The 14043-nt window shown below is 58.3% G+C and overlaps 1 protein-coding gene across 3 annotated transcripts in view; it reads left to right on the top strand.

The window, feature by feature from the left end:
• EPHB2 (EPH receptor B2) overlaps window positions 1–14043 on the top strand; it is a 149791-nt gene that overhangs the window by 123511 nt on the left and 12237 nt on the right. The window contains exons 6-9 of one of the 3 annotated variants that reach the window (XM_081306477.1): window positions 1746–1870; window positions 9560–9629; window positions 11052–11160; window positions 11951–12018. In XM_081306477.1, coding sequence (XP_081162603.1) covers window positions 1746–1870; window positions 9560–9629; window positions 11052–11160; window positions 11951–12018 — 372 coding nt within the window. Of the gene's footprint in view, window positions 1–1745; window positions 1871–9466; window positions 9630–11051; window positions 11161–11950; window positions 12019–14043 lie in introns of all 3 variants that reach the window. The other 2 variants (XM_081306476.1, XM_081306475.1) reach the window with 2 other exon arrangements.

Raw genomic sequence — 14043 nt, 5'->3', positions numbered from 1 at the left:
AGCAGCCCCTGTCCTTCCTCAGGCCTGGAAACCCTGGGCCGGGTCCTGAAGGCGGCTCCAACCCAGGGGCTCCATGTGGCTTCCCAGTCTTGAGGTCTGTCCAGCGCCCAGCGTGGTGCCCGCCTGCAGTGGACCCTGAGCTGAGAGAAAGACGCTTTCTCCCCCACTAGAGCTTGAGCCCGGAAGGCAGGGCCCCGGGGCTCCCCTCTGGCCCCAACATCACGCTGGCGTCATGCTGGTGACGCCAGGAACAGAGGGAAGTTCGCAGTGTCTCCCTCCTGGCCGACCCAGCACCCGTCCAAGCCAAGGGTCCCATTTCACAGACCTGGAAACCGAGGCTCAGAGAGGTTAGAAGAACCCGCTCGCCGTCCCCCTGCAAGTCCCCTGGGGGCTCAGGGCGTGTGGGTGGCAGGCAGCAGGGGCCGGGCACTGCCCCAGGCACCTGGCTCCTCAGAGCCCCACCCACACCCTGGCCCCCACCCTCACTTACACAGAGCCGAGGGGCCCAGCCCTGTGGGTCGGCCAGGAGGGCTGGGAAGCTGGGGTACGGGAGGTGCCCCCTGGGCTGACTTACTCCTCGGAGTCCCAGCCCTCAACTAAAGTCCCCGCCCCTACTTTCATCTCCTTCAACTGCCACACTCCAGACCGCAGGGTCGGGGAGACTGATGGAGGGACTGAACGTATGGAGTTGAAATTCAGCCTCTGTGCAGCGCTCGGCAGCCCCTGCCTCTGCCTGCTCCCAGGACATTTTCGTCTCCCCCCAAAGAAGATCCTGCGCCCAACGCTCCCCGTTCCTCCCCCCTCCCCAGCCCCTGACAGCCACCAATCTGATCTCTGTCCCAAAGGATTTGATACTATTCTGAGTATTTCTTTTTTTTAATATTTATTTATTTTAGTTTAGTTTTAGTTTTAGGTGGACACAACATCTTTATTTTATTTTTATGTGGTGTTGAGGATCGAACCCAGTGCCTCGCGCGTGCCAGGCCAGTGCGCTACCACTTGAGCCACATCCCCAGCCCTCTGAGTATTTCTTATAAATAGAATCCTACTGTATGTGAGCCCTGGCGACTGTCTTTCACTTAGCATATGCTTGAGGCTCCTCCATGCTGTAGACCGATTCAGTACTTCATTCCTTTTTTACGGCCAGGTAATATTCCATTGTGAGTGTACGCGCGGCAATTTGTTCATCTGTTGATGGGTATTTGGATGGTCCCCACCTTTTGGCTATTGTGAAGGGTGCTGCCACAAACATCCATGTGCAAGTGTGTGTTCAAGTTCATGTTTTCCGTTCTTTGGAGGATGTTCTTGAGAGTAGAAATGCTAAGATAAATGTAAATTGGTTATTCGGGTTGGTTTTATTGATGGCTGTATTCCTTAGCATACAGTAGGCACCCAGTGCAGAGCTGTTGAAGGAACAAATGGACCCCATCGCTTCCCTCTCCTACAGCCCTGTCACCACGACCAAGGTCTCTGTCCCCGGAGGCAGTAGATTGGCTCTTCCCGGAGAGACTGAGGGTGTCCTGTTCAGCCCCCTGGGGCCGGGCCCAGAGGAGGGGCACAGGGCATCTCTCATCTCCATGTGACTTGAGGCCCCAGGGATGGCCAAGGTCAACGCCGTCTGCACCCCGAAGGTGCCTGGAGAGCTCCTCAGCAGCCCCCGGCCCTGCTGACCCTCTGCCCTGCCTGCCGTCCACCTGGCCCCTCCTCTTGTGGGCCGCTGACCCCTGAACCGTCCTCTCTTTCAGCGCCGTCGGCCGTGTCCATCATGCATCAGGTGAGCCGCACCGTGGACAGCATCACCCTGTCGTGGTCCCAGCCAGACCAGCCCAACGGCGTGATCCTGGACTACGAGCTGCAGTACTATGAGAAGGTAGCCGTGCTCGCGCTGTGGCCCCACCTGTCCCCCAGAGGAGAAGAGCAGTGGCCTCAGAGTCAGGCCGCTAGCTCCCCCTCCCCCACCCTCCCCTGCTGTGCAGCCTCTGGCAGGTATCCTCACCTCTCTGTGCCTTGTTTTCCTGGCATGGGGTCCAGCAGCCATCTGGATAAACGCAGCCCTCACACACGAAGACCCCTCTGTCTTGATCTCAGTGGGCCTGAGATTGAAAAAAAAGTAGCTTCAAAAAGTTTTGCTTCTTGGTAATGAGCACCCCCACACCTATCTACAGCCCGTGCAGGGCCGGGATGGAGCCCCCCCCCCCCCCCCCCCGCGTCCTGCTCGCCCAGAGCCCTGGCTGTGGAGAACGTGATTTCTCTTGAACCTTTAGAGCAGCACAGGAGGGAGACTAGCAGCGAGAACCCGGGTTCAAACCCCCAGCTCCGTCCGTAACCAGCTGTGTGACCTTGGGCAGGTGCGGGTGAGGCGGGCTCTGTGGTAGGAGAGGTCTGTGCTGTGGGCAGGGGAGGCCAGTTGGCGCCCACCGTGGTGCCTGGCCATGGCTGCCCAGGCGCACCCCTTCCCTGCTCTCCCACTCTGCCCGCCGCAGGGTGGTCAAGGGCAGCATCATGGAAGGCCAGGAGAATCGCGGGGCCTGCATGACTCAGGGTGGGAGGGTAGACACAGCAGCTGGCCACCCAGAGGATGGACACCAGAGGCCCTGAAGCCCTCCCCGCTGACCGAAGACTTCCCGTCCCTGCTTCCTACAGGAGCCACAGAGAGAAACTTGCATTCGGACTAGGGTGTAAATGACTGATAGGAAGTCCCAGGAAGGCCCATTGGGAACCAGAACTGCACAGGAAGGTGTCCCTAAAGGCTCAAAGGAAGGGAGGGGGCCCTGCTGGAGCCCTGCTTTCTGCGGCCCTGCCCCTGCAGCCTGTGAACTGCTTTGACAGCCAGAACCTGGTGACCTCAGGGGCTCGGCCCACCCTGATCTGGCCTTACCCAGCTACTGCACGCTTCCTTGCAGTCCACTGGGTCCCCTCCTCCAGGCAGTGCGCTCCAAGAGGTCTGGGACCACTGCTCTCCCGGTCACCAGCTTCTCCCAGCCCCTAGGCCTGGCACACAGGAGACACCTGGTCTGGGGCTATGGATCCCAGCGGACCACGCCCTGCCCCGCCCCACCCCAGGACCACGCCCACAGCCACGCCCCCCGAGCGGCCACGCCCCACCCCTCCGGCCACTGCCGCCTCCTTTCTGTTCTCAGCTTGAGTACAACCTCCTGGGCCAGGCCTCATCCTCCCTTCTTCTCGTTCGTTCCTCACCCCACTTGGTGACTGTCATCGAAGTCTCTGCTGCCTCTACTTTGGGTCCAATCCAGGCTGGAGACCCTGCCGCTCTCTGTGCGGTTCCCCAGAGCCTGGCACACAGGAGGTGCTCAATAGAGATTTGTTGGATGTCTCAGAGAAGCCGTCCCTGAGGGCCTGGACTGGAGGTGACATGGGAGGGTGACTCCACCCTCGCTGGGCCCCGTGGTGGTACCTCCAGGGAGCTGGGCATCCTGGGCAGTGGGCCAGACTCCAGACCCAGGCAACCCAGGCCGGGCACAGCCTTACTGCCCGCTCCAGCAGGGCGGTTTAGCAACTCCGAATTCAAAAAGGAAAAGAGAAAAAAAAAAAAACCTAATTAAGAAGCTTTGTGATTAAATGAAACTGAAAGTGTGTGTCCCCAAAGACAGGAGCGGAAATGAGGGAGCCCCGTGTGGGTCCTGCCTGCGACCCATTTCCTCGGCAGGCAGGCCTGGGGGGCTGTGAGGTGTGAGCTGGGAGGAGTCTGCCCCAGTTTCCAACGCTGCCCAGGATCCCAGCCCTTGCCAGGGGCAGGGCCAGCAGGCTGGGCAGCAGCCGAGGTGACCGCCTGCTCCCGGCTCACGAGCCCTCTCTGTGCCAAGCACATCACCCACTCTCCAGCGGGGACAGGAAGGGAAACCGAGGCACGGGGAGTATGTAACTAGTCCAGGAGCCCCAGGGGCCAGGGCAGAGCCAGGATCTGCGCTGCGCTCCCCCTCCCTGCTTGGCACTCCCACCCCCCGCTGCTTCCCAGGGTGCTTCTGGGATGACCAGTGAGCAGTAGGCGAGACCAGGCCCTGCCACGGAGAACCTTGGGGACAAGTGGTGTAGAAGGGCAAGACTGAGAGCGAGCATGGCAGCCCCGTGCCCCCGTGATGACACAGCCCTGCTCTCATCAGCCCATCCCCGGGGACTGGGGTGCAGAGGGGGGCCACTTGGCCTCTGCTACCAGGAAGGGGGACAACAGCCGCTCACCGTCATCTTCACCAACTTTGGACCAGGTCCACATGGGAGTCAGGAATACGGAAAGCAACCAGTTGACCCAGAGGCCTCAGGGACCTAAACACAGACTCAGACACTAACAGCATGAGACAGGTGTGATGCCAGCTACAGAAGGGTCAGCAAATGTCCCGGGGCAACCAGAAGAGGCCCCCAGTCATGGCACGGGTGGGAGAGGCCTGCATTTAGTGACATTTGAGCTGTGCCTTGAAGGATGCAAAGAGCTGACAGGCGAAGAGCTGAGAGAGGGGTCACTGGGGCAGCAGGCAGAACATGCTCAAAGGCCCTGGGGCAGGAATGCGCAGCTGCATTCAGGGAACAGAGAAGGCGAGGCTCAGGGGGTCAGGTGGGAGCAATGGGAGCCAGAGGGAGGGCCGCAGGGGAAGAGGCTGGAGAGGAGTTGGGTCTGGTGTGTCCGGCCTGCCAGGCCCTGGGAGTCTGGAGGGAGTTAAGGTACGATGGGAAGGTTCTGGAATGATGGGATCTGACTTGGGGTGCATTCACGGGCCTTGTAGCTTGCTGTGTGGAGAGCAGACTGCAGGGGAGACTTGGGGACCCAAGGGAACCCTGCTCAGGGCTCTCATGGGACACCAATTGAGAAATGGTGGTGGCACAGCCTGGGGGGTGGGCAGCAGGAGCTGTGAGAAGCTGAAAGATCCAACAACATCCTGGAGCTTGGGGACCTGGGGACCTGGGGACCTGGGGTAGGTGATTGGCAGGTGTCGTGTGGCACCTGCTGGAGCAGGGCTGTGGGGACAGGAGGGTGGCAGCCAGACGAGTGTGCAGAAGAGCGGCAGAAGCAGAAGGAAGCGGGGGATGCTGAGGTGCAGAGGGGAGGGACTGGGTCGCTGAGGTGTCGGGGAGGCCCTTGTCCGTAGCCGGCTCTCAGCGACACCCGTGGCCTCGGGGTGCCTGCTACCGATTGCCTCAGGGAATGCTCCAGGTCTTCCTAGAAAGGGCCCCGAGGGACCCTGTCCCCTTTCCCTCGACTCCTTTCCTGCCTCAGAAAGGTGCTCTGTGGAGTGGGCTCTGCTCGGCCTTTCCCCAGCTCCACCGGGATGGCCCAGCCTGCCAGGCCCCAAGCGGCCTCCGCTCTGCCAGAAGGTTCCTGGATGTGGCTGCTGGAGGGGGCTAGGCTCGCTGCAGACCCTGCCGGGGGCCCTTTCCACCATTGGGCTTCCCAGGGGGAGATGGCCTCCTTTGGCAGCTGCCCCTGAGCCCCCTGGTTCAGCTCCCCTCAGCTCCGAGACCCCGAGGAGAGGCATCGGCGAGGCCGATTGATGGGGACGGGCCCTCAGGGGCCACACGGATGTCAGTCTTCATCCAACAGAAATGTGAAGGGGCAGCTGTGAAGGGGAAGGACGCTCCAGGGCACAGAGGTTGGGTGGGAGATCTGTGTTCAGTGCACTGAGCAGCACCTACCAGGAGAGGCCTTTCACCCATTCACAGCCATTTACTGATCACCGTGAGAACTTAGCCTGTGATAGCGTAGATGATAGCGATGTTGGTGACAGCCACATTTCATCCTTATGTGTGTGCCAAGGACTTATGTGCTGAAAGTTTGTCCGTGTTCTCACACTGAGTCCCTGCAACCACCCACCTTGGTGCCCACTGGCGTTATCCCACTTTTGAGGAGAGAAAACCAAGGCCAGGGTAGCTCAGGACATGCACCTGGTGACTCTGGCCCTCGGTCTCTGGGTAAGGACTCAAATGAGGGACTAGTGGATTTTGTGCTGATTTTCTTCCCAGCACCCATGGGCGCTGAGTCGCTTTTCAGATGAGGAGTTGGTGGCCCCGCAGCAGCTGATCAGATTTTATCTTCACAACAGCCCGGAGGGATTGGCATGCTTTGCTCCATTTTCTGAAGTGGAAAATAGAGGCTCAGGGCAGAGAAGGTCCTCCCCAAGGTGCCTTTAAGTGGAAGAGCTGATATTTGAAGTCTTTAATCCTGGGCTCCGTTCTGCACCCAGCGTTAGAGAAGGGACCTGCTCAAGTTGGCTCCTCACTCTCCTGTGGCACCAGTAGTGACCTCTCATGTCCCTCACATCAGCAGGACCTTAAAACCTGCGATCCTTACGTGGGCACCCACGGGGCCTGCAGAACCCAACCCACTTTTCACACCTGAGCAGATCCGATGTGAGACAGTGGCACCTAGTGTTAAGTCGTGGTACTTCACCCCAGATCTTGGCAATTCTGAATGTTCTGGTCACTAGCTAGTGAGCACCTACTGTGTGCTGAGCCTGTGTGCTGAGCACCTACTGTGTACAGATGAAGGAGGTGGCCCCTCCCTCAGGGAACCCACATCTTAGATAATATGGACCCATATAACAGAACAACAGATAGAACAGAAGGCAGGAGACAGGCAGCCCCGGGCTGGCACATCGGGGAAGTTTCCCCAGCAGAGGTAAAATGTCAGAAGAGGGAAGGGCATTTTGAACGGTGGCAGCCTGCCTGCAAAAGCTCAGAGTGCCCAGGGAAGGTGGGGTTGCCCGAGAAAATATAGGGCACAGGGCTAGGGGCAAAACTCAGTGGTAGAGCATTTGCCCAGCAAAGGCCCTGGGTGTGATCCCCAGCATGGAAGGGAGGAAGGGAGGGAGGAAGGAGGGAAGGAAGGAAGGAAGGAAGGAAGGAAGGAAGGAAGGAAGGAAGGAAGGAAGGAAGGAAGGAGGGAGGGAGGGAGGGAGGGAGGGAAAGACACAAGATTAGATTTGAATTTTTTGTACTGGGGATTAAACCCAGGGCCACTCAACTATTGAGCTGCACCCTTCTATTTTTTTGTATTTTGAGATGGTCTCACTAAGTTGCTCAGACTAAGTGGCTCAAATTCCTCGAACTTGTGATCCTTCTGCCTCAGCCTACTGAGTTGCTGGGATTAGGGGCAGGTACCACCACACCCAGTTAGATTTGAGTTAAAAAATAATGATTTTTAGTTTATGACCCAAATAGTGCATGGGACATACTAACATACTACATATCCACACACACCTTTCAGGCGCGGTAGCACACACCTGTAATCCCAGTAGCTCAGGAGGCTGAAGCAGGATGATCGAAAGCTCAAAGCTAGCCTAAACAACTTAGCAAGGCCTTAAGTCTCAAAAAATAAAAAGGGCTGGGGATGTGGTTCTGTGGCTAAGCACCCTGGGTTCAGTCCTGGTGCCAGTACACACACACACACACATATATATATATCTGAAGTTGACGCTCAGCTGAGCCACCTGAGTGTGTGTAGACATGGCAGCCCTCTCAGGGAAGGAGGAAGTAGTTGGGGACGGAGGAAGTGTGAAGGACCTTAGGGATGGGATGTGGCAGGCAAAGGAGTCGGCCTCACACTGTGGGCGCTGGGGAAGGACTCTGTGTTCAGGACCCTGGGCTTGGTGCAGGAGAACAAGGGACAGCCCCTCCCTCGTGAACCCACAGTCAAGGTGGCCAAGGGGCCTGAAGTGGCAGAAATCCCCTTCCTGTGGCACCCATAGCAAGTGCTCGGGGCCCTGAGAGAGAGAGGCACATCTGGCCTGGAAGTCAGGGAGGCTTCCTGGAGGAGGAGGCAGATGACCTGCACAGGAAGAGACCTCCTATCTGCTGCAGCCCCTGGCAGGACACCTGCAGGTCAGCCCCTTCTCTAGCCTCCACCCCAGGCTCTTGCTCCCTCTTGCTTCCCCCAGGCCAGGTCTCAGCTCACCAGGACCCGCCCCCTGGTAGCGGGAGCACCCACGGCTCACTTCAGCCTGTGAGCAGTGCTTTGAGATGGGGGGTCTTATTACTCCCACTCCACAGAAAAATGAAGGAGACACACAGAGGTTCAGGAGGTCGCTTCAGGCTACAGAGGCACTAAGTCACAGAGCCAGGACTTGAACCCAGCAGGTCTGGCTCCAGTTTGTGACCTTAACTTCCACGTGACAATGCCTTGGTGACGTTGCTCAGGCTCATCTCCATTGCTTCAGGAGGGCTTACAGGGCTCTGAGGTGTATACGTGATTGGCGGGTGCGATTAGGCGCGTGTTTTTCTGGATGAGGGTCCATGGTTTTTTATTTTTAATATTTATTTTTCAGTTTTCAGTGGACACAACATCTTTATTTTATTATTATGTGGTGCTGAGGATCGAACCCAGCGCCCCGCACATGCCAGGCGATCGCGCTACCGCTTGAGGCACATCCCCAGCCCGGTCCACGGGTTTTTATCAGTTCCTCCAAGAGCTTCATAATCCTCAAACGGTTGAGATCCTCGCACCTCTTACTCTGCTGGGCCGATCTCTGAGGCCAGAGCTTGTGCCTTAGCTCCCTGTGGAACCCCAGTGGCCAGCCAGGCCCAGTGAAGAGAGGGCACTTGGGAAAGTACCTGCTGGTGGCTGACAGATGCCTGGACCCCTATCCCGTGCACCAAGCCCAACCACCTCCCATGCCGTGGCTGGGAGGCCGGAATCGGTGTTCCACACCTCTCAAAGGAGGGAACATTAGATGTCCCAAAGCATGGACTTAGATGTGGCTCCTGGCACAGGCTGGTTTTGAGTCCCAAAGCAGCTGCCACCTGTTACACCTGATCTTAGCTGAGAAGAGGCCCCTTCACTTGACCCCTCAGGGCCCAGGACAAGGAGGCAAGGGCAGAAGTAATAAGATAGAGGAGGAGGCAGATGACCTGGCACAGGAAGAGACTCCCCCTGCTGTCTCCAGGCACCTGTGGGCTAGTCCTTAGGATCTGCACCCATGGGGACACTTGTCATGTGTATTGGTCAGCTGTTGCTGAGATGATGCTGCAAAACAAACTGTCCCCAAAACCCAGTGGCACACGACAACAAGCCATCGTTGTTCTTGCTCCTGGATTTGTGTCTGGGAACCAACTAGCTGGCCCCGTTTCAGCCTAGGAGTTGGGCCAAAGTATCCACCGGTTCTCACTCTGGAAGCAGCTGTGGCCTGGGGCGAGCCCCTCCAAGGCACGTGGTGTCAACACAGAAGTCAGGCCATGTCAGCAAACGCGCAGAGCTTGCCCGCCCCCCTGCTTGCTCTGCTCGCTCACCACGTCCACCAACATCGCGTCCACTAGAATACTCCCATGGCCATAGCAGGTCACCTGGCTGAATCCAGCAACCATGAGGCAGAGAAATACACTCTGCTCACTGCAAAGTCACGTGGCCAAAAGCGCATGGCCATGTGACAAATGGGGCCAGACCCACCCCACGTGGCAGCTATGGGCAGCGGGCAGCAGGCTGTGGGCAACAGCCCCACTAACCCTCTTCTCTGTTCCCCGGCAGGAGCTCAGTGAGTACAACGCCACAGCCATAAAAAGTCCCACCAACACAGTCACCGTGCAGGGCCTCAAAGCCGGCGCCATCTATGTCTTCCAGGTGCGGGCACGCACCGTGGCCGGCTACGGGCGCTACAGTGGCAAGATGTACTTCCAGACCATGACAGAAGGTGAGGAGCCCAGGGAGCAAGGGGGGCACCCGTTCCACAGAGAGAACAAATCCAGGGCCCCCTTCCCGTGAAAGCTTTGGGCAGATTGGAAAGGCTCCCCCTCCTCCAGGCACCAGCCTCCTTCCCTCCTGGTTGCAAACCTTTGGTCAGTGCACAGACCGCACAACCCTTCATGGTGCCTCTGCTTCTGTGGCCCAGAAGAGATACGGGCTTCTCAGTTACCATCCCATCGGCCAGGCCACTTCCCTTCCCAGGACACTGGGAAGCTCAGGCCTAACCTGCAGGGCCACTCGGAGCAAATAACTTCATTTCTTCCTCCAGATTTTTCTCATCTATAAAATGATAATTTCATAGTCAATCTGAGAGAGTAAACATATTCGATCCATAAATGACCGCCATGACTTGCAATGGGATTGAGAATTCTGAAGCCGCCTCTAAGTTCAGCAGGAAGTGCCGCGATAGATTAGTCATGTCTGCCCGGGCAAGGGAACAGGGGCTGTGGCCTAAGGAGTTTAAAAGGAGCGTGACCTCAGTGACCTCAGATGCCAGACAGACAGGGTTACCTCTCTGACCCTCAGTTGTTTTTTTTTAGCCACAAGTTGGGGTGATAACAACTATGTCATTATCATCCTCACCATCAAACTAGTGTAAGGACAAGGGACACAGCACACGGCTGGTTTTAGGCTCACGCGGCTTGGCCCTCGTTGACTAGTAGCCAGCGCCGTGGCTGCGGGTCTCCGGGGCCTTTCTCCAGGCAGCCACACCATCTACAGGTCCCAAAGTTTCCACGGGGCACCTTTACTGGGCCCAGACTCCAGTGTCCCTTTTCAGCATCTGCTCAGCTGCTCAGCATGGGCCTTGGCCTCTGTGTGGCCGAACGTTTCGGAGGCTCCCGGGCCCTAAATTCGTGTCTTAGCGTAATGAATTTACTCTTACGCTGACTGATCTGTGGCGGCACTTCCTGCTGACCATCTCTGGCTTCCGCCACTTCCTGAAGATATGACCTTGGGCAAATCACGACCTCCCGAGCTCAGTCTCCTCCTCTGTAAAATGGGGTCACTGCAGGAGGTGCATCACAGTCCCACAGAGAGGACCTGGCACTATTGTGACTCACGCTCGGGGACTCTGGCTCCAGAGTGAGTGCTCTGAACGGCCTCTGGGTTCAGGTCAGCTGGTATGATCGTTGGTTGTCATAGCAACACGGGATGTAGGTGTTGTGCCCATTTTATAGATGAGGGATTGGGGAGTGGACCGATTCACAGACTCGTCCAAGGTCACTTGTAAGCGGTGGCTTTCTCCATCCAGACATGTGACGGGTTGCTGTCAGGACGAGGACAGGGCCTGGGGACCTGGGGGGGAGGGGCAGGGGTGCAGCGTTAGGACCCCCGAGCCCAGCTGAGACGGCCCTGTGCTTCCTCCCAGCCGAGTACCAGACGAGCATCCAGGAGAAGCTGCCCCTCGTCATCGGCTCCTCAGCCGCCGGCCTGGTCTTCCTCATTGCCGTGGTTGTCATCGCCATCGTGTGCAACAGGTGGGTGGCCCGGGCCCCTCAGGCCCCACTGTCCCCGAGGTTCCCTCCCTCCAATCAGCCTTCCTGAGCCGGGTGTGCAAACAGAGGAGGCCACAGCTGTCCAGGCGGGGGGCGGGGGGGACTCTGTAGGCCCAGACCCCACGTGACCATCCGCGGTCCATCCCTTGAGCTGGGCGCTGCCCTTGGGAGGCCACGATGCAGAGGGTGGCCCAGCGAGGCACGGACGCTGCAGCACCGAGGACGTCTCAGCACAGTGGACACAGAGGACTTGAGAATGGCAGGAGCTACAGGGACGCGGGGGCAGTGCAGACCACCCCAGTGTGCGCTGGATAAAGTGGAGGACTTAGGAGACAGGCGGTGGGGGGTGTGGACCCGGCCTCCCAAGTGGCCAGCCCAGCAAGAGGAAGGGCAGGAGGGACCGATCCCTGGGCTCTGCTGGGCACAGCGCAAAGAGCCTCTCCCCTCCACCCGCCCAAGAGTCCCCACCTTCAAACGGACCAGACCATAAGGTCAGGTACACAGCGGCCCCCCGGGGTGACTGGGGCCGAAGCCGTGGCTGGCAGATGGTATTTCTCTTTAAAGGGGCATGGCTGGACAGGGAAGAGGGCAAGACTGAGCCTGGACCTAGGTGGGAAGGGACCAGAAGGGCCAGCCACTAGGCAGGGGGCGCCAGGGAGCCACCTGGCAGGGGAGTGGCTTCCGGGCGTGCCCACCCTCTCCCTGTCACCTCCTGTGGCTCCCAGCTCCCTGGACACCTCCAGGTGGCTCCAGCCCTTTGCTCTTGTTCCAGAAGACGGGGGTTTGAGCGCGCCGACTCCGAGTACACGGACAAGCTGCAGCACTACACCAGCGGCCACAGTACGTACGCACCCGCGGCGATGCCCTGGGCCCTCCACCCTGGGCCCCAGGGCCCTCCCCAGCCCCCTCTTGCCTCCACCTTCCAACAGGGTCCCCTGAAGACCCCAAGCTGTGCCTGACATTCTCCAGGGCTTCCTGGTACTGCAGGGTGCTCAGCACATAGTGGGTCCTGGACACCCATCTACAGAGTAAACAAACTGATGAACGATGGGGTGATGGAGCCCCAGGCCCCAGCCCGAGGGGAGAGCGAGGCAGCAGGCCCCTTCCTCCCCGTGTCCACCTTGGGACTGCAGCCCCCGTCCTTTCTCCACTGGGACTCCTGGTGGCCACCTCCCCCACCCACCAGTGCCCCTGACTCCCCCACTGTCCCCGGGCTGGGGATGCACGTGCCACCCACGTTCCCAGAGCAGAAGGCCGGGCAGGGCCGAGGGGAGAAGTGGATTCCGGAGCCTCCTCCACGGGCTCTCGGCAGCATGGTGACCAGGCAGCGGGAAGCACAGGGGCTGGGGGAGGCTCATCCGTCAGGACGGAATTCCAGCAGGTCCCACAGGGTTCTCAAACCGTACTCGGTGGGGTACCCTAGGGTGCCTCGGATGGTCACCTCCGGCAAAGAGGGGCCTCATCGAGTGTTCACTGTAACGCATCTGTGGAGGGCTCACTGTGAAGTCCAGGCACTGGCCTAGACGCCGGGGGACCAAGGAACATGAGCTAAACCTCCCGCCTCTGTAGAGTGCGTCCCAGAGGAGGGCAGGGAATTCAAAATGTAACCACTGAATAACGCGGTGCGTGAGCAGACGCAGCCCTGGGGAAGAGGCAAATAGAGCAGGACCAAGGACTGAGTCGCAGGGGTCAGGGCTGCAGGGAGTTGGGGCTGGCCTCGTTGAGAGGGTCTCTTTTGAACAGAGACCCAGAGAAGCTGGAGATTCCCAAGGGAAGGGCATTCCAGGCCGTGGGAACAGCCAGTGCAAAGGCCCTGAGGCTGAGCCCGGCAGTGTTTGGGAGCAGTAAAGAGGCCGGTGTGACCAGAGCAAAATGAAGGGTGGCCAGGAGGGACCATCAATATGCAGATTCTTGTCGGCCATGGCAGGGCCTTGGCTTTTACTCTCCGTGAAATGGGGAGCCACAGAAGTTTCTGAACAGAGGACTCATGGGCTCTGAGCTATGCCCTGGCAGGACTTCTTGGCTGCTGTATGGAGAATGGACCCCAAAAGGGCTGATGCAGGGAGATCAGTGAGGTGGCTGTTGGAATCATCTGGGGGGACATGGTAGTGACAACACCTGGTGGCGCCGGGGGAGGTGGGAGGAAGTGGTTGGATTCTTGCATCTTTTGCCGATAGATTTCCTGCAGGCCTGGATGTGGGTGTGAGCCAGAGAGTTCCAGGTACTAAACCTCCAGCTAGACCACTGGAAGGACGAGGTCCTAGGCCTAGAAATAGTTCTGGGCCTGGATGTAAAAATAAGTAAACCATTAAAACGCCCGGCAGACCCTGGAAGTACCCACCAACAGGGAGACGGAGAAGGACGTCCTAAGCATAAGGCAGAAAAAGGAACTCAAGGGAAAAGGGACACATTTAACTGCCCAGAAAAAAAATAGGTCATCAAAGCCAAGCAGGGTGGCCCACGCCTGCAATCCCAGCAGCTCAGGAGGCTGAGGCAGGAGGATCGTGAGTTTAAGGCCAGTCTCAGCAACTCAGCAAAACCCTAAGCAACTCAGTGAGCCCCTGTCTCTAAATAAAATACAAAATAGGGCTGGGGATATGCCTCAGTGGTCGAGTGTCCCTGGGTGCAGTCCCTGGCATCAAAAAAAAAAAAATAGTCTTCAATGACATGCCTTCCACTTGTCCCCAAGTAATGAAATCAAGAGGGCCCATGTGGCCGGACATAGTGCCTTCTATGTGCCCAGAATTGTTTTAATGCTTAACCTGTGGTCATCCATTTAATCCTTTTAACGTCCCACTGGGAATATGAGTAAACTGAGGCCCAGGGTCGCTCAGCTGCTCAGAGAAGGAGCCGGGCGTGAACCCC

Source organism: Spermophilus citellus (genome assembly GCF_964194105.1).
Source record: "Spermophilus citellus genome assembly, chromosome: 9".
Lineage (NCBI taxonomy): Eukaryota > Metazoa > Chordata > Mammalia > Rodentia > Sciuridae > Spermophilus > Spermophilus citellus.
The sequence above is the reverse complement of the archived record's forward strand: the minus strand, read 5'-3'. Positions and strand labels throughout refer to the sequence as shown.